General features: G+C 31.6%; 1 protein-coding gene across 1 annotated transcript in view; it reads left to right on the top strand.

Moving 5' to 3' along the window:
* Window positions 1–53: 53 nt before the first annotated feature.
* LOC143053663 (fibroblast growth factor receptor 2-like) overlaps window positions 54–21,622 on the top strand; it is a 30,671-nt gene continuing 9,102 nt past the window's right edge. Inside the window, exons 1-6 of the mRNA XM_076226452.1 lie at window positions 54–1,213; window positions 3,738–3,774; window positions 5,612–5,677; window positions 15,771–15,918; window positions 18,292–18,488; window positions 18,940–19,103. Coding sequence (XP_076082567.1) covers window positions 5,627–5,677; window positions 15,771–15,918; window positions 18,292–18,488; window positions 18,940–19,103 — 560 coding nt within the window. The 5' untranslated portion in view covers window positions 54–1,213; window positions 3,738–3,774; window positions 5,612–5,626. The remainder of the gene's footprint in view (window positions 1,214–3,737; window positions 3,775–5,611; window positions 5,678–15,770; window positions 15,919–18,291; window positions 18,489–18,939; window positions 19,104–21,622) is intronic.

Genomic DNA, 21,622 nt, shown 5'->3' with positions numbered 1-21,622 from the left:
TTTTTTCTTTCATTTGCGCCGATTTTTTTTTTCCCGATTTTTTTACAGGTAAATTACAGGTGAATAGATATAAGAAGATGTGGTACCGTATGAGTGCCAATGAGACAACTCTCTAACAAAGTCATGTTATTTTTCATTAATTATTATAGACGTCTTCGGTTAGCCACTTGTACAAATGAAATGAATTGTCAATCATAACATGTATATATATATATATATATATAACTGTTGTCCCCTGCTCACCACGGGGAGATGGAAGAAGGACCACAAGAAACATCTCCAGACTTTTTCCTTGACCGTACCCGTAGTTCATAGCCTCTGACTTTCGGTCATCTGCCACATGGTTATGCTCGTTTTGTGTTTTGATAATAGTCAGACTATCAGAATCCGTGGTGACTGGATTTAGACGATTGTATGGTTCATTAGTAAGATATGTTTTAGGACACTGACCTTCCTGTATGTATGATCGTCGCTGATTAAAGAATTGACTCCTCGGCTTAGTTTTAATGTGCAATATGTCCATCATGTTACAACGAAGTTCCAGAACAATATGAATCAAAATTAACTAATTAAACATAAGTGAACAACATTTATAACCAGATATTACCAATGGTATAGTACATGTACAAGTATTAACTTACCTGTAAATCTCATTAGGAGCAAATATAAAATCGGCGCAAATGAAAAAATGAAATCGGCGCAAATGATAGAATGAAAATTTCTAAAATCGGCGCAAATGTCATACGCCCATTTACACGACTTGAAGAGATGATTGATGAGCTTCATAATAAGGGATCCACATGTATGTCAAATGAACAGCCCAAGTTTTGTAAGAATAAGCTTTCTGCAGCAAAGCAGTGCCTTAAAATTGATTTTAAACTACGTCATGTACATTGTGCATCTCAGAGTAGACGTGCAGACCATTGCATTACTTGACTTCTCAGTTACCCCAAAAGGCTAGAATTATACTCAGCATGTGATCATGAGCAGTGTCAGCTGATTCGAGATGTTGAAAATGTTAGTGTGCTCAGTTCTGTGAAGATTCAGGAGAGAAAATTAACTGTATCAAACCATGGATCAGATGCATGTCTGGAAGAGACATATAGTCTGAACAATCAACTAAGACCAATCACAACTGGATATCCTAAAGGACCTCAAGCCTCAGCAGATTTTAATAATCATGGAGTTTGCAATGAAATTCCTGCCATAAAAGGTATATAACTATATATTCAAATGCATAAAATTTAGATTTTTATACGACCGCAAAATTTGAAAAATTTTTCGTCGTATATTGCTATCACGTTGGCGTAGTCGTCGTCGTCGTCGTCGTCGTCATTGTCCGAATACTTTTAGTTTTCGCACTCTAACTTTAGTAAAAGTGAATGGAAATCTATGAAATTTTAACACAAGGTTTATGACCACAAAAGGAAGGTTGGTATTGATTTTTGGGAGTTTTGGTCCCAACATTTTAGGAATTAGGGGCCAAAAAGGGCCCAAATAAGCATTTTCTTGGTTTTCGCACTATAACTTTAGTTTAAGTTAATAGAAATCTATGAAATTTTGACACAAGATTTATGACCACAAAAAAACGGTTGGGATTGATTTTGGGAGTTTTGGTTTCAACAGTTTAGGAATTAGGGGCCAAAAAAGGGCCCAAATAAGCATTATTCTTGGTTTTCGCACAATAACTTTAGTTTAAGTAAATAGAAATCAATGAAATTTAAACACAATGTTAATGACTACAAAAGGAAGGTTGGTATTGATTTTTGGAGTTTAGGTCCCAACAGTTTAGGAATTAGGGGCCAAAAAGGGACCCAGATAAGCATTTTTCTTGGTTTTCGCACCATAACGTTAGTATAAGTAATAGAAATCTATGAAATTTAAACACAAGGTTTATGACCATAAAAGGAAGTTGGTATTGATTTTGGGAGTTTTGGTCCCAACAGAATAAGGGGCCCAAAGGGTCCAAAATTAAACTTTGTTTGATTTCATCAAAATTGAATAATTGGGGTTCTTTGATATGCCGAATCTAACTGTCATGACTGTGTATGTAGATTCTTAACTTTTGGTCCCGTTTTCAAATTGGTCTACATTAAGGTCCAAAGGGTCCAAAATTAAACTTAGTTTGATTTTGACAAAAAATGAATCAGTTAGGTTCTTTGATATGCTGAATCTAAAAATGTACTTAGATTCTTGATTATTGGCCCAGTTTTCAAGTTGGTCCAAATCGGGGTCCAAAATTAAACTTTGTTTGATTTCATCAAAAATTGAATAAATGGGGTTCTTTGATATACCAAATCTAACTGTGTATGTAGATTCTTCATTTTTGGTCCTGTTTTCAAATTGGTCTACACTAAAGTCCAAAGGGTCCAAAATTAAACTTAGTCTGATTTTAACAAAAATTGAAATCTTGGGGTTCTTTGATATGCTGAATCCAAAAATGTACTTAGATTTTTTATTATGGGCCCAGTTTTCAAGTTGGTCCAAATCAGGATCTAAAATTATTATATTAAGTATTGTGCAATAGCAAGTCTTTTCAATTGCACAGTATTGCGCAATGGCAAGAAATATCTAATTGCACAATATTGTGAAATAGCAAATTTTTTTTTAATTAGAGTTATCTTTCTTTGTCCAGAATAGTAAGCAAGAAATATCTAATTGCAAAATATTGTGCAATAGCAAGATTTTTTTTTAATTGGAGTTATCTTTCTTTGTCCAGAATCAACTTAAATCTTTGTTATATACAATATACAATGTATATTCACTTTTTACTACCAACTGATAAATTAAAATAATCTTTACCATTCAGTGATAACAAGCAGTTTTTTTACATCTTAATATTTTATGATGTATTTAAATGAGTAGTTATTGTTGCAAACTCCATTAGAAATTTTAATTGAGATTAGTTTTGGAATAAGGGAAAGGGGGATGTGATTAAAAAAATTGGGTTCAATTTTTCTCATTTGAAATTTCATAAATAAAAAAGAAAATTTCTTCAAACATTTTTTTGAGAGGTTTAATATTCAACAGCATAGTGAATTGCTCTAAGAGAAAACAAAAATTTTAAGTTCATTAGAACACATTCATTCTGTGTCAGAAACCTATGATGTGTCAACTATTTAATCACAATCCAAATTTAGAGCTGAATCCAGCTTGAATGTTGTGTCCATACTTGCCCCAACCGTTCAGGGTTCAACCTCTGCGGTCGTATAAAGCTACGCCCTGCGGAGCATCTGGTTTTTCTGATGAACACATGAAGAAGGAGCTCACTTCTTTCAATGCATACATACACATTCTCAGTCAAATTCAGTGTTTACAGTCAAATATGCCAGATTACATGTACATGTATATAATTTATTTGTTAAGCATGAAGGATTATGATACAAAATGTGAATTGTATGCAATTATTCATATTTGCTAGACAAATAAATAGCTTATACTGCAAAAGTATCTGTTTTCACCACATAAATGTCATTATGGTGTCATTTGTTTACATCACAACACCATTTGTATTTATATACTATACATGTAGATAGTGTAAAAAAAATAAAACTCTGGAACGATGAACAGAAAATGGAACATTAACAATGATTAAAAAAAAAATGGTATTTTTACCTAATAGTGATATGATAGTGGGATTTTGTATTGACAGTTTTTATGGACATTTACTTTTAGATATACCTTGGAGTATGGAACATATACCTTTGTTATACATGTATCTTTCTTTTTTGTTACAGTATCGAGAAAAACAGAGTGATTGGTTTGGTCAGCATGGTAAGAACTGACATGTGACAGTTTGCATCATGGGGGATCCTAATGGAAAATTGTGTGTAAGTAAAATAAAATCTCTTATGTCTGAGATTTTTATTTCATGTACATTAATTATAACCCATGGATCAAAGTTCTGTAGGGTATAATGTTTTTGACTTTGTCCATCAGTCCTGTTCTAGTCATCCCAACTCCTCTGAAACCACTCAACAGAATTTTATAAAACTCTGTAGATAACAAGAACAAAATATGTAGATGTGTTTATCGACAGAAATTACGATACACTGTTTTTTCTTTCATTACAATACATTGCAATATTAAAAAAAAAAAATGTCAGATTTTTATAAATAAGCAAGTTATAATATAACTTCTGAATGAATTAAAATAAATCTTACACAATCGTCTTTGGATGCGTTATATATGTGGGCACACTGTGACCATGTGATTGTTTCAAATCATCAATCATTTGATTCAAATGTCATGAATGTGGGAGATTAATAAATGATGTAAAAAAATCTGTAAACACATAAACATGATAAAGACAAGAAGAAGAATTTAAAATTTGCAAATCCAAAAACAAACAAAATTTGCAGAGTTTTCTTCAGCTGGGATGCGTTGGTTTTTATTGAGTCCTAAGTTAAATTATGACCATATTTGTTGACCATTGTAACAACTAGATATGGCTTTTTATTCCCTCTATGTCATGTGTGCGTTTTTGAAATTTGCATGTGAATATTAACAGAACTTCTCATTATTACCATGTAAATATTTTTTGTAAAAAATGCAAAATAACTTCAAAATGTATGTACACATTATACTTATGATACTTTTTTTTCTTGTAGCACAGAACCTTTACTCATTTGTTTAAATCCGAGAAGTAAGATTGGTTTACTGTGGCATCAATTCTAGAAAACACCTTTTCCACTGTTAAGCTACAAGTTCCAAATATAAGAGATACTTTTGTCATCCTACTTACACCTGAAATATACTTTTATTAATTGTTGCAATGCCAATGGCGTCTTTGCAGGGTTACTCACACTAACAAAGAAATTCACTTATGTTAAATCAGGGTACTCACCATTTGACCATGACCTTAGGATGAAAGACAACAGTCAAAGCACCCTTCCTTTGCTTTTAATTTTTTTCCCCAATAATACATGTACATGTATGATTTTGTATACATTATTGTTCTTCTAAAACTTCATGCAATGAAAATAGCATGAAATATATGCTTTCAAAATGTTGCTATACATTTCTTTGTTCATATCTCGCAAAAGTGTAATTATCTTCTTTTCATACTGGAACCATTCACATGTGCTTCGATACAATGACCATATTTCTGGCGACTACATGATGTTTGGCTAATTAAAATGATTAAAATCTTTTTGTAAGTGCTGTTATACATAACAAAAAAAGTAGAATAACAGAAATACTGAAATCAAAGAAAAATCCTACAACAACCATGACAACTGACAAAATCTAATCACCAAATTCATCAAGCAACATAATCCAACGTTAACAGTTCTGAATATAAGTTACACAATACTTTACAATTGTTAAGCACTGGTTATGTTTCATGCTATTTAAAATCCTAATAATTATAAATAACCTTGGCATATGTAGTTAGGATTAATTTCTGCAAGCACTTAGTATAATAAACATACTGCCCTCAATTGATGCAATTCTGGGCTGGCAAACAACTGCATTCAGAAATATTAATTCAACACTTGCAACTTCGTCTTAATGTTAGATTTATTTTTCTTTATTTGATATTGTACCTCAACACTTAAGACAGTATATATATTTACTACATATTTATTTTTGTATTTTTTTTCTTTTCTAGATCAGATAACACAGGATGTTACCACTGTGGTATGGCTATCAATTCATGGCATTAGTGAGCCGAAAGGTTTGTAAATATTGTAGCTTTGCCTTTTCTTTTTCAACCTTTTCTTTTTAATTTTGTGTTAAATGAGGTCTTAATTTCCATTTAAGTTAAATATTTCTTTACAATTATGGAAACAATGCTGAATTTTCTGTTTCCATTCTCTAACTGAAGTTTGCATCAACCAAATAATATAAAAAATGTATACACAATGCTTATTCACACAAATTTTTAATGAAGCATGAATTTGGGTACATTCACTTTTAACGTTATGGGTTTATATGTCCGTTTGATACAACCGCAAAAATAATTAAAAAAAATTTAGTTGATATTTGTTATACGTTGTTGTCATCTGCCTTGTTGAGCGTCATCCAAGACCAATGATTTCGGGATAATAACTTTAGTATGAATAAGTAAATAGAAATCTATGACCACAAAAAGAAGATTGGGATTGATTTTTAGTGTTTTGGTTCCAACAGTTTAGGAATGAGGGGCCAAAAGGGTCCAAAATTAAACTTTGTTTGATTTCATCAAAAATTGAATTATTGGGGTTCTTTGATATGCCGATTCTAATCGTTTATTTAGATTTGTGATGTCTGGGCCCCTTTATCAAATTGGTCCACATTGAGTTCTAGAGGTTCCAAAATTGAACTTTCTTTGATTTCATCAAAAATTGAATTGTTGGGGTTCTTTTTAAAATATGCTGAATCAAATCATGTATTTAGATTTTGTATATTGGACCATAGCAGGTAAATGTCCAATTTAATTTTTTTAAGTTCTAACACAACATTCATTGTGTGTCAACTAGCTATGTAGGCCAAAAATTAATTATTGTTTGTTTCCCTTTCCACGACTAACCCTGTAAAATCACTGCAACACGAAAATTTTTATTGGCCATTCTTGTCCAAATTTTTTTTTTCTATGTTGGTTTTTAGTGATATCTTTCCGATGCGTTGGTTTTTTTTTTATACCTTTCTGATGCTGCAGTCATCAAACGTTTTAAATCAAAGCTTTTTTGCTTTGAAGCTTCTATATGATTTGGAATCAAGGAAAACAAACATAATGCCTTGCCACATGATTTGTGTTGTGTGCAAGGGTGATCTTAAATCTGAAGCATCTTTCAACCCACTGAGTGCACCTTGATTGGATTTGTCTTTAACCTCTGTTCCTGTTTAAAGGATAAAATCTTTTGAGTAAAAATAGTCTGAGACGTCTGAACAGGTTGAGCACAAGTCAGGAAATATATTTCCTGCTTTCAGAGAACGTCCCTGATTTCTGGTGTAAAAAAAAAGTTTAAATGTGATTTCATTTTTATGCCCCACCTACGATTGCCCGACCTACGATAGTAGAGAGGCATTATGTTTTCTGGTCTGTGCCTCTGTTCATTCGTTCGTTAGTTCGTCCATCTGTGTGTCCTTTCGCTTCAGGTTTAAGTTTTTGGTCAAGGTAGTTTTTGAAGAATTTGAAGTCCATTCAGCTTAGTACACATGTTCCCCATGATATGATCTTTCTAATTTTAATGCCAAATTATAGTTTTGACCCAAGTTTCATGGTCCACTGAACATAGAAAATGATAGAGCAAAGTTCAGGTTAAAGTTTTTGATCAAGGTAGTTTTTTAACTTTAACTTTCTTAAACTATCCTGGGTTTGTACCAAACTTGGACAGAAGCTTGTTTATGATCATAAGATAGTATCCAGAACTTAATTTTGTAAAAAATTAAATTCATTTTTTCGGTATTTTTCGGGCGTCAATCAAATGTTGTCCGTGCATTAACTCATGAACAGTTCAACCAAAGCTTTTAAAATTTAATATGTTGTTACTGACAACTAAATGAAGGTCAAGTTCAATAATGGCGATTTTGACTTTTACCGTTCAGGAGTTATGGTTCTTGAAAGATTGAAAAATGGTTTTTCCAGTCGTGTCCGTGCATTTACGCATGAACTGTTCTACCAAAGCTTCCCAAATTTTAATATGTTGTTACTGATGACAAAATGGAGGTCAAGTTCAATAATGACGATTTTGACTTTTACCGTTCAGGAGTTATGGTTCTTGAAAGACTGAAAAATGGCTTTTCCAGTCGTGTCCGTGTATTTACACATGAACTGTTCTACCAAAGCTTCCCAAATTTTGATATGTTGTTACTGATGACAAAATGGAGGTCAAGTTCAAAATGACGATTTTGACTTTTACCGTTCAGGAGTTGTGGTTCTTGAAAGATTGAAAAATGGTGTTTCCAGTCATGTCCGTGCATTTTCTCATGAACCATTCAACCAAAGCTTTTGAAATTTTTATATGTTGTTACTGATGACAAAATAGAGGTCAAGTTCAACATGTTCAATAATGACGATTTTGACTTTTACCGTTCAGGAGTTATGGTTCTTGAAAGATCGTAAAATGGCGTTTCCATTCACTTTATTGCATTTACTCATGAACCATTCAATCTAAGCTTTTCTAATTTTAATATGTTGATACTGATGACAAAATGGAGGTCAAATTTGATATTGACGATTTTCCCTTTCACCATTCATCAGTAATGGTTCTTGTGATATTGCTAGGACACAAATAAATGTTAATAAATCCGGTTTGCTGTCGTTGTGACAGCCTCTTGTTTTCCTTTTTTTTGTTCAGCCTGCGATTTACAGCAAAAGTAGGTGACACTGGGTTCCGCAGAACCCTTACGAATTTTTTCATTACAAATTTTATTCATCACACTATTAGTTATTGCTTTATGATATGGTACAAAAATCAACTAAAAAAATCAATTTTGTTTGCCCCCAGGTGACTTTTAATATGTTTATAGCATTGAAAAAGCTCCAAATTATCTCCCTTTGATGCAAAAATACATTTTTTTGGCATTAAAGTTGAAATATCTTTTTTAAATCATCGATGACCTATATTTTTAGCTCACCTGGCCTAAAAGGCCATGTGAGCTTTTCTCATCACTTGGCGTCCGTCGTCGTCGTCGACGTCGTCGTCGTCTGTCGTCGTTAACAATTTTTCAAACATCTTCTCCTCTGAAACTACTGAATAGATTTGGATGAAACTTAGCATGATTGTTCCTTAGATTATCCTGCACAAAGTGTGTGCTTCGATTTTTGATCCGTCAAAAAACATGGCCGCCGTTACTTAAAATAGAACATAGGGGTCAAATGCAGTTTTTGGCTTATATCTCAAAAACGAAAGCATTTAGAGCAAATCTGACATGGGGTAAAAATGTTCATTAGGTCAAGATCTATCAGCCCTGAAATTTTCAGATGAATCAAACAAACCATTGTTGGGTTGCTGCCACTTAATTGGTAATTTTAAGGAAATTTTGCAGTTTTTGGTCATTATCTTGAATATTATTATAGATAAAGATAAACTGTAAACAGCAAAAATGATCAGCAAAGTAAGATCTACAAATAAGTTAATATGATCAAAATTGTCAATTGACCCCTTAAGGGGTTATTGTCCTTTAATGACAATTTTTCACAATTTGTTCATCACATTTGCTAACTTTAAAAAATCTTCTCCTCTGAAACTACTGAATGGATTTGGATGAAACTTAGCATGATTGTTCCTTAGATTATCCTGCACAAAGTTTGTGCTTTGATTTTTGATCCGTCAAAAAACATGGCCGCTGTTACTTAAAATAGAACATAGGGGTCAAATGCAGTTTTTGGCTTATATCTCAAAAACGAAAGCATTTAGAGCAAATCTGACATGGGGTAAAAATGTTCATTAGGTCAAGATCTATCAGCCCTGAAATTTTCAGATGAATCAAACAAACCATTGTTGGGTTGCTGCCACTTAATTGGTAATTTTAAGGAAATTTTGCAGTTTTTGGTCATTATCTTGAATATTATTATAGATAAAGATAAACTGTAAACAGCAAAAATGATCAGCAAAGTAAGATCTACAAATAAGTTAATATGACCAAAATTGTCAATTGACCCCTTAAGGGGTTATTGTCCTTTAATGACAATTTTTCACAATTTGTTCATCATATTTGCTAACTTTAAAAAATCTTTCCTCTAAAACTACTAAACCAAATTCAACCAAACTTCAACTGAATGATCAGTAGGGTGTATAAAATAAAGTTTGTGCTTTATTTTTTATTTCGTCAAAAAACATGGCCGTCATGTCTAAAAATAGAACACAGGGTAAAATGCAGTTTTTGGCTTATATCTCAAAAACTCCAGCATTTAGAGCAAATAAGACAAGAAGTTAAAGTATTTATTAGGTCAAGGTCTACCTGTCCTGAAATTTTCAGCCGAATTGGGTAACTGGTTTTTCAGGTATAATGCCCCTGAATTGATGATTTTAAAGACATTTTGCAGTTTTTGGTTATTATCTTGAATATTATTATAGATACAGATAAACTGTTAATAGCAAAAATGTTAAGCAAAGTAAGATCTACAAATAAGTCAATTTGACCAAAATTGTCAATTGACCCCTTAAGGAGTTATTGCCCTTTAAAGACTTTTTTCACAATTTGTTCATCATGTTGACTTACTTTAAAAAATCTTCTCCTTTGAAACTGCTGTATCAATTTCAGCCAAACTTAGGCTAAATGAGTTTCAGAGTATCTAGTATAAATTTTATATTTCATTTCCTTGTATGTCAGAAACATAGCTCCTATGGCTAAAATAGAACATAGGAGAAAATGATTTTTTTTTGCTTTTGAAGAAAATAGGATGATTCAAAGAACATTTAAATAAATTGAAAAGCCAAAATAATCATTGATGAGAGATTTAACCAAAAAAATTAAGGTGAGCGATTCAGGCTCTTGAGAGCCTCTTGTTTATTATTGTTTTCAAAAAGCTGTACATAAACTAAATACTTGTAAAATTTAAGCGATTTCTGTAATTTAGTTCTTTTTTTATTTCGATATTACCTCTTTTTCTCCTATTAGTTCAACAGTAAATAAGGACATAAACAAAAAATTATGCTTCTTTCAGAGGCAGATTGTTAGCGTAAATGAACGGTGACCCAATTTTTTTATTTCATTTTTAGCTCACCTGGCCTAAAAGGCCATGTGAGCTTTTCTCATCACTTGGCGTCCGTCGTCGTCGTCTGTCGTCGTTAACAATTTTTCAAACATCTTCTCTTCTGAAACTACTGAATGGATTTGGATGAAACTTAGCATGATAGTTCCTTAGATTATCCTGCACAAAATGTGTGCTTCGATTTTTGATCCGTCAAAAAACATGGCCGCCCTTACTTTAAATAGAACATAGGGGTCAAATGAAGTTTTTGGCCTATATCTCAAAAACGAAAGCATTTAGAGCAAATCTGACATGGGGTAAAAATGTTCATTAGGTCAAGATCTATCAGCCCTGAAATTTTCAGACGAATCAAACAAACCATTGTTGGGTTGCTGCCACTTAATTGGTAATTTTAAGGAAATTTTGCAGTTTTTGGTCATTATCTTGAATATCATTATAGATAAAGATAAACTGTAAACAGCAAAAATGATCAGCAAAGTAAGATCTACAAATAAGTTAAATATGACCAAAATTGTCAATTGACCCCTTAAGGGGTTATTGTCCTTTAATGACAATTTTTTCACAATTTGTTCATCATATTTGCTAACTTTAAAAAATCTTCTCCTCTAAAACTACTCAACCAAATTCAACCAAACTTCAACTGAATGATCAGTAGGGTGTATAAAATAAAGTTTGTGTTTTATTTTCTATTTTGTCAAAAAACATGGCCGTCATGGCTAGAAATAGAACACAGGGTAAAATGCAGTTTTTGGCTTATATCTAAAAAAACTCCAGCATTTAGAGCAAATAAGACTAGAAGTTAAAATATTTATTAGGTCAAGGTCTACCTGTCCTGAAATTTTCAATTTGCAATTTGCAAAAAAAATAATTTGTTGTGCTACTTCCAAAAAATAGAAAATATTCTGACCAGAAAAAAAACCATGTCCCCCTACAAGTTAAATGGTCCATGCCTAACTGTTATTAATGAAATCATTTAACTGTTTTGCTGTTATTGGAGCCCCTTGCCCCTTCTCAGCAGTGGAATAAATCCAAATCATGAATGAAGAAATTCGAAAGAATAACAATTTAATAATGTAACAATAACAATTTTATTGTTAAAATTCTTTTATTGTAACTATAATGTAATAAAAATAACGTCCTGCCGCTCTTCTTGTATGCATATTATATTAGAAGGAAACGTGTAAACATGGTAGAACTTGTATTTCTAATATTGAAGAATTGTTAGCTGTACATGTTTGCCTGGCATGGTTCAATATGTTCAATAAGGCATTGTTTACCAGGTGAGCGATTCAGGCTCTTGAGAGCCTCTTGTTCTATTAAGTATATGATAAAGTTCATTTATCATGTTTATAGAAAAATATAAAGAAATCATATATTAGAAAGAAAAAAAAGATTTATACTGGAGAGCCCCCTTAATATAAACATATTTTATTTGTAATCATCAAAGGGAATGAGACACAAGCTAAGACTTATGATGTCTTCTTTGGTATCTTTTCTTGTCTACATGAAATTTTATTTTGCTGTTATCACAGTCCAGGCAATTACTGAAAACTGTAATATTACTTTTTTATATAATATTACAAGTAAAAGTAATATTACAAAAAATAGTAATATAATTCTTATATTACTAAAACCTGTAATATTGTTATATTACTGAAATGTGTAATATAGTCTCCATATTACATAAAACAGTAATATTACTAGAAAATGCCTATATTACATAGAACTGTAACATAAGGCTAAAAATCACTAGGTTTTCATACTTTAATTACTATAATAATTTAGACGTATGATGATAATAAATCAATTATTAAACAATTCCAAATAATAATAATAATCCAATTAAAGTACATAGTATCAATTCAAAATAAAAAATCCAAAGTAAAACTATTTTCTCCTTACAATGTAAAATATAAAATAAATGCCAAATTTACTAAATCATAAAATGAACTTAATCTCAAAATCAAAATATAAAAGTCTTAAAAGTATTTTCTAAAATTAAATTATGATTCAGAGATAAATTTTGTCTCAACACTGCACAGTCAACTAGTAGACTGGTAAAACAATCTTTTAGGTCTAGTATAATGACATGAGCATGACGAGTAGTGTGAGGTTACGCTTCCAGAACACTGACTGCTATCTTAAAATATTCTCAAAAATAAAAGGGGAGTCAAAAAATACATTTTTGTTCAAACACTACAAAGTCAACTGGAAGACTGCTCGTCAGTCCTACAGGTCCAGTATAATAGACTTTAGCAGTGCAAGTTTGGGTTTCCGAAGGGTGACTGCTCTTCCAAAATTTTGCAACGTTATTTATACTAAAACACAAAATAACTCAATTTATCCCGACATGTTAATATTACTCTCATTAGCAAAAATAGACTTTAATTAACAACGCCTAATCATATAATGTTTTGATAAAATCTGTGGATGCTAATTGTCGAGCCTGCAACTTTTGTTGCAGAAAGCTCGACATAGGGATAGTGATCCGGTGGCGGCGGCGGCTACGGCGGCGGCGGCTTAGTTAGCTAACTTCTTAAAAGCTTTATATTTTAGAAGGTGGAAGACCTGGATGCTTCATACTTTGTATATAGATGCCTCATGTTACGAAGTTTCTGTCAGTCACATGTCCAATGTCCTTGACCTCATTTTCATGGTTCAGTGACCACTTGAAAAAAAAGTTCAGATTTTTTGTAATGTTGAATTCTCTCTTATTATAAGTAATAGGATAACTATATTTGATATGTGCGTACCTTGAAAGGTCCTCATGTCTGTCAGACAGTTTTCACTTGACCTCGACCTCATTTCATGGATCAGTGAACAAGGTTAAGTTTTGGTGGTCAAGTCCATATCTCAGATACTACAAGCAATATGGCTAGTATATTCGGTGTATGGAAGGACTGTAAGGTGTACATGTCCAACTGGCAGGTGTCATCTGAACTTGACCTCATTTTCATGGTTCAGTGGTAAAAAGTAAAAACACAAAAATACTGAACTCCGAGGAAAATTCAAAAAGGAAAATCAAAAATCAAAAGGCAAACTCAAAAGTCCAAGCACATCAAACGAATGGATAACAACTGTCATATTCCTGACTTGGTACAGGCATTTTCTAATGTAGAAAATGGTGGATTGAACCTGGTTTTATAGCTAGCTAAACCTCTCACTTGTATGACAGTCGCATCAAATTCCATTACATTGTCAACGATGCATGAACAAAACAAACATACTCAAAGAGTAAAAATGTCAAAAATAGGGGTACAACAGTCAATATTGTGTTATCATCTTAATATCACTACATAAACAACAAATGTAACAAAGTAGCACAAAAAGGCATACATCAAATTCAACATTATCATTTTGCTTTTCCTATACGGCTGAATTTATCTATGTAAAGTCTACCCATAAATGAAAGAAGGTTTTCATTACTGGTGTAAAATTGCGCGTTTGAAATTCGCACAGGTAGACATAAAAATAATTTTGTCGTATGACGTCATACATAAATGCAGACTCACGTAAAGTAGATATAACAAAAAACAGACTTACAGTAAAAATAATAAATAAAATAATGGTGTGGTTCAAAGTATGACGGGATACTTAAGTACAGTTTCACGTCAAATACGGCTGAATTTATCTATGTAAAGTCTACCCATAAATGATAGAAGGTTTTCATTACTGGTGTAAAATTGCGCGTTTGAAATTTGCACAGGTAGACATAAAAATAATTTTGTCGTATGACGCCATACATAAATGCAGACTCACGTAAAGTAGATATAACAAAAACCAGATTTAACAGTAAAAGTAATAATAATAAATAAAACAATGGTGTGGTTCAAAGTATGACGGGATACATAAGTACAGTTTCACGTCAAATGTATATCATAAAAAACAGACTAAACAGAAAAAGTAGTCTTATTGAATAAAATAGTTTTGTCATTCATAGTATGTCAAGATCCTTAAGTAAAAGTAATATCAATAAATGAAATAATTTTGCCGTTCAAAGTATGTGGTTTTACATAACCACAGAGTCACTTCAAATGAATATCTAAAAAAAAGACATATAAAAGAATACTATAATAAGTAATTATTAAGTTATATTAATCTGAAGATCTGTTTACTTTTTTGTGATGATTCTTTATCTTATTTTAGAGTGATCATGTTTATTAAAAATACATGTGGTGCCGTATCTCAGAAACTATTTATGATTATTCCATAAATCTTCACACACTTTTTAGTTATATTAAAACCACAAAAGGAAGATTCAGATTTTTTTTTGGTGGTGATGGTCCAAACTGTTTAGGAATTACGGGCCAAGACCAGTATTTTTCTATCTATATCTATATAGTCAATCTAGACTTCAAAAAAAGAGTGACGAAAGATACCAGAGGAACAGTCAAACTTATAAATCAACTAAAATAAATTGACAACATGCACCTGGCTAAAAATAAAAAAGACAAACAATAGAACACATGACACAACATAGGAAAATAAAGAATAAGCAACACGAATCCCATCAAAAATTGGGGGTCATCTCAGGTGCTCCGGAATGGTAAGCAGATTCTGCTCCACATGTGGCACCCGTCATGTTGCTTATGTAATAACAAGTCCGGTAAATAGTCTAATTTGGTAGGTCACATTCATGAAAGGGAAGGGGATTGTAGTAACAACATAAGGAACATATCCTATATCATTTGTGAAACAGTTATTTCATAACTTCAACTTATTAATACCTCAAGTAGAAGGTTGCATTGGGATTTTCACACCAAAATGTATGTCGCTTGAAAAATGTCTCACTGAGTCATGAAATGTTTACAGATATGGTGTGTCTGAATGATCTTGATGTGAATGTTTCTTTAAATTTAATTTCTTATTGTCTGTTGATAAGTTTATCTTGCTGTTAAAAAGTGTTATACAATAGTATATATACATGTGTATATTTAAAAAACTGACTGCATGACAAATCTCAAGTGACTTAAGAAAATAATGTGATTCTAATTGTCTAGTTTATTGAAATATTTTCTTCTTTTTTCACTTTTTTTATAATTTATTGTCTTAGTTCACTTTTTTGAAAATTTTGCTTTTCAATGTTTTATATACTCATCCTCTAATGCTGTTTTATTTGATATTTTAGCAATCCATGGTGAATTTAAGTCACCCAGAAATACTGACAATAAAGAATGTAACAAAAGATAATGCTGGATGGTATGGTTGCTTGATTTCTAATCCACTTGGTAGATATTACCAGACTGCCTGGCTAACAGTTTTAGGTAAAGGCTTAGGTAAGAATGAGAAATGTTTGTTTTTCACCAAGAAATAATACGTCTTAGAGCAAAATATTCACATAAAAATGATTTAATCGTTTGGAGAATTTAATTATCAATTTTTCGATTACATCATTATCAATAAATTTTTTATAGACTGTCATAAAAATAGGAGGTTTGGCATCATGAAAATTGGAAATGTACAGTTTTTTCTTAAAAAATTAATTCTTTTAATGCCGCCACAACTGAAACGTCATATTATTTTACCCCTGTCAGTGTCTCTCTGTATGTCCTTCCCATTATGGGTGTACAGTTATTCCACTTAACTCCTCCTACAGTTTGAATTCTAGGAAGTTTTCACTCTGATGTCTGTTTGTAGTCTTTGTACATGTATTGAAGGTGTGCATGTGGTCAGGGTTTTGATTTTGTTTAATACTGTGGATTCATTATTATTCGTTGGATACCAATTTTCGTGGATTTCGTGGGTACCGGGAAACAACGAATTTAAATATTCAACAACTTGCAAATTTTCCAAAGGAATATATGCATACTTTGTCAAAACCGCGAAATTAAATACCCACGAATATGCAAGTTTTCCTCAAACCACGAAAATTGGTACCCACGAAAATAAATGAATCCACAGTATTTGCTCTTAATCATTTTTTGTAGTAGCATAAGGCATGTAAGGGGAGCTCGCATACAGATAATTGTCCTACAGTTTTATGCTAGGAAGTGTTCACTTAGTTGGTGGTTTTTCCATTTTTTGTGCATGGGGTCAGGATTTTGATTCTTATTTATATTTGCTCTTTTGGGTGATAATATAATTTACCTTTGTCATATTTAAGGTAAAGTGTTAGACAGTTATTTTTAAATAAGACTTTGCATCTGCAGGGGCATCATTTGTGTCTGTCAAAGAAATCCAACATTGACTTTGCTATAAAACAGTTTCAGAGTGAAGTGTGGCCAGGGATTTCACTTAGTCTAGTTTGTATTGTGTAATAATTAAATTTTGTATGTCATACATGTGATTCTTCCGATGGGAGTCGAAATCTCTTGTTTTTCAGACCCTCTTCCATCCCTCCCATTAAAATTTGAAATCTACAACTTTTGAAAATGTCAACATCGAAAAAGTTTCAGTAAACATTTTTGTTTACAGAATTAAAACTGACAGGGTAAAACTCTTGAGAAACTCGAAATTGATATCGGAAAAGTCTGTAAAAACAGAAGGTCACCATTTCTTTTTCTTGTTTTTGTGTCGTAAGGTAAATAGCTTCGAGTAATCAATGAAGGTGTTTATTATTTGACTATATATACAGCAATAACAAATTATTGGCAATTACCTGGTCATCAACTAGCTAGTTTAAGACACACGTCTGGATGATTAAAAGTGAAATACTGACAATGGATTAAGATGTAAAAAAAAAGACTTTAATTTGATGCTGTTGAAAACATTGAACAGTTATAGTACTGAGCCTCAAAGACAAATGTCTTAATGAAATCAAATACGATATTTATGGCTTGTTTTCTATCTAAACCAATGGAATACCTAAGTATAAGTATGTTTGTCTTTGAAAATTCTAAATTTTTATAATTTGATGAAATGCAAACTATGTTATCCCATAGACATATAATGTATCATACATGTATGTCTCTGTTATTACCAAATACCCTAGCAGCAAATTAAAAACAACCAATTATCTAGCCTTATTTTCTCTGCCTGGAGATCTGATTTTAAATTGTACAAGTCCAGTGCCATTGGGTCAAGATCATGCTTACTACACTTCTTGCCAAGCTGACTATGGTGACCCTAATGACTTTATTAAACATATTGAGACAGCTACCTACCAGAAAGCCACTGCTCAATAGTGTTACCAAAGTTGACATTATGTAGCTTAAGCAGAGATACTTTTTACCAACTATATATGATGGCTGATCACTTTATCTTAACTTTATATATGTAATAAATAAATATTTGAAACCCCCTTATCTTATATTTCTATCAAGTAAAAATGGCTATGCAGGTGCTTAAAGTATAGAACACTTACAAAAAAGGAGAATAAGCAGTTTTAACACCAAAAATAATCATGGCGTTCATCGTTAAAAATGTTGAATTTGATACACACTTTAGAGTAACTTATGTAGTGGGTTATTCAGTGTGCACCACATTTTTTTTAATGATATTATTCCTTCATAGACAGAAAAAATATTACAATCATTCCTAAAATAAAGACTTTTAACAATTAAAAGTTTGATGAGGAGGAAAAAAGGATTGAATTGGTTATAAATATTGTAGATAAGCCAGCTATTGAGCTGACACATATTTACCATTTCCTTTCAAACATATTATTTCATCTTTTGAAAACTTTTTAATTACAAATACTTTAATTGCAGATGAACAAGCAGAAGCAGTAGACATTAGGTCAGGAGGAACAAACGATAAAGAACAAATAGTAATCTACATTATCGGTGGTGTCGCATCAGTAGTTGTTCTCTTCCTGTTACTCCTGATATTTATATGTTATAGACGTTACAAGAGGGTTCAGTCCAGCAAATATAGAAATGTCAAGAGAGTAATTGTCATGACACAGGCTAGTTTCAATATTCAAACATATTTTATTACTGATAAGTTCAAATACAAGTGCACAAAAAAGAATATGTTTGACTTATTCGGTTATAATTAGGAAATGAAGTTTTATGAGGAAGTTGTCTTTATATGGTGTAAAAGTTACAAAGTAAGTCTTAAGAAAGGAAGATTATTGAGATTCATTAAATGTTCATCAGTAATGTTTAGATTATGAAAATAGAGATATTCAATCTAGACAGAATCTAATTTAGTTTTAAGGAAGTTTTTGTCAATTTTAGATTTGAATATTTATAACAGCTTTGCATCTGGACTTGCTTCATTTATTATTAGCGATAGTCTGTGTGCTCTTCAAACTTTTATGATGTTTATTTCTATTACAAAATCATGATAATTAAAAAAATTTGAAACAGGTATACATTTTAATTTCATATCAAAATGTTTTGCATCAATTCCAGAATGAGAATTACCATCCATACAAATCTTATGATGGTACACAACCATTTGTTTTACCCACAATCAGAATTGAACCTGGTCTAAGAAGACGCTTGTCATCTGATTTGACCATGATGTCAGAGTATGATCTCCCTCTGGACAAACACTGGGAATTTAGACGGGAACAGTAAGTTAAAGCATAACATTGACCATTCCATGAAAGTTATCATACTGTAAAGACATATATATTGACTCATGACAACATTTTAACTTTGTAATATATCTGTCGACCCACAAATAGCATTGCTCACTGTTTCTGACATCCAGATTGTTTCTTTGGTTAAAAGCTGTATAATGACCTGATATTTGATTGGTTGTATCAATTTTCAGATGAATTCAATAGATATTGTAACCACTGTAGTATGAAATATAACAAGAAGTTTTTCCAAAAACTCTTTTTTTCCAAGGTTTAACATTTTCTCATATATATACTGGAATCATTAGGGCTCAACAATAACACTTGTCTGATTGTCTTGTACTAGAGGATAAAAAGGTCAGACAAGTAAAAGCTATATCAATATTAATTTAATTTAACAGGTTTATATGCTCTTATAATATACTAGATTATGGAGTGTGTGTACGAGCGAGAATATTTAGTCAGACGTCAGTCGCTACCCTGATATACCCTATCTTTTTTGGGTAATTAATACAAATAGCGTTTGACATCTTTAGCTGAACAGATTTATCATTTTTTCATAACTTAATTCATTGTATGCTGGTTCATATTCTGGACACCAGTCTTTGCTCCTTTCTAATATAATTCACAAACAAAAAACAAATAGGAAGCTTAGAAATGGAAAAATATTAAATACTTAACTCGTTCAAAGGGTAATTACACGTCTCAATCTTCAAAATTGCCTATCTAAAAATACTACCATCGCTAACATTTTTAAAAATAAAAATCGTGGTTACCCTTCTATCGATAAGTGTCATGCCAAAAAATGAGTAACATGTCCCTGTCTTTCCACCAACAATACGGTAAGGTCCACACTTAATGGTCTCTCATTTTCTTTAAAATTTGAAACTGATATAACTTGAAAAACAAACAGTCTTATTTATTTACTCACATGAAACAAACCAGGATGCGGTATTCAGTACGTAGGTTAAACTGGTCGATATTTATCTAAACGCACTCAAGAAAATAACCCAATAAATTCAAAAGTATCATTTATCAACACCTTAAGAAGCACAGTCATCCTATCAAATATTTAGCAGTTCAACCTCTGGAAGAAGTAAATAAGCAGCCTTGTGAATCTCATTCAAAGTTTGTACAATCACGGAAAATAATTGAATTAAATTAGATTAAAAAATATCAAGAACCGATACTGTTAACATTTTGGATATTGTTTCTAAAACTGTTCGAAAAAAAAACATTCTCATGGTCGTAGAAAAAAATCACAATCAAAGAAAATTTCGGACCAATCACACCAATATTTCGGACCTAATTTCTATTTCAAAAAACAACGGCAGACATTATCTGTTAACAAAGCTCTGTTCATTACCGATTAATAAGTTAAATAAAATTTTAGAGGATTGCAACACAATTTCATATAGCAGTCCTAAGTACGAAATTGTTCAAATTATAATGGCATATTGTTATTCTAAACTGTTTCCTAAAATTGATCGTCCTGAAGATCATAAAAAACATTTTATTAAAATAAAGTATGTCAATAAAGGTTTTGATTTTGTAAATATTGCTGGTATTTTTAACAACCATTCTGTTAAAGAACAAATTCCTGGATATTTTGATAATACTGAGCTCCCTCTTATTTGTTATATTTACAAGAAATCTACCTGGAAATTTGTGTTAAATTATAGCCAATTGTGTAAAGATTTTAATATCAGTGAAAATACACCTACTTCATGTAATTGCAGTATTTCCAAATACATTTATGGACCAATTTCCCATGTTATAACAGGAGATCTTAACATATTTCAAGACGGAGAGTTAAAATCATTCCTCAGTAAAGGACCTAATTATCTTCCCCAGTCAATTATAAATTGGAATGAGTGTCGTAATATCATCCATGACTCACTCTGTACTTACTGTATGAAATGGATAAAACTGGAAAAAGCTGACAAAAAATTCGACTTTAAAAATAAAAACAAGATACAAATCCAATGAATTTACATTGACATGCCTATCAGACGGTGCCTCATATGCAAGTCTGATTTGACTTGGCATTGTTAAAAAGTAGATCCTAAGTTCTGTGACATGACTAGTTTCAGTTTTTCTTGACTCATAATTTTTGAAAAATATTTCAAAAGATATAAAACTAACTTCTGTTCTATTGTTTTAAATTTCTTTTGTTCCTTGAATCAACTTATAATGCAAAGTCCTCCTGGACAAGTTGAAAAAAATGTTATTGTAGAGGTCTGATCATGCAATACAATGTGAGAAACTTGATTTTCTGGTAATTTTTTAAAAGAGCAAATATAACATTCTCACATTACCTAGATAAAAAAAAACATGTGTCTCGGTACAAAATTGTTCAAAAACACTGAAAATTGTAAATCATTAGTAATAAATGGTTTAACCCATTAAAACATTTAATCCATCACTGCAAATGTTTGCGCCTGTCCTAAGTCAGGAATCTGATGTACAGTAGTTGTAGTTTGTTTATATAATTTATATGTGTTTCTCGT

The sequence above is a fragment of the Mytilus galloprovincialis genome, chromosome 12 (assembly GCF_965363235.1).
Source record: "Mytilus galloprovincialis chromosome 12, xbMytGall1.hap1.1, whole genome shotgun sequence".
NCBI classification, from domain to species: domain Eukaryota; kingdom Metazoa; phylum Mollusca; class Bivalvia; order Mytilida; family Mytilidae; genus Mytilus; species Mytilus galloprovincialis.
The sequence above is the reverse complement of the archived record's forward strand: the minus strand, read 5'-3'. Positions and strand labels throughout refer to the sequence as shown.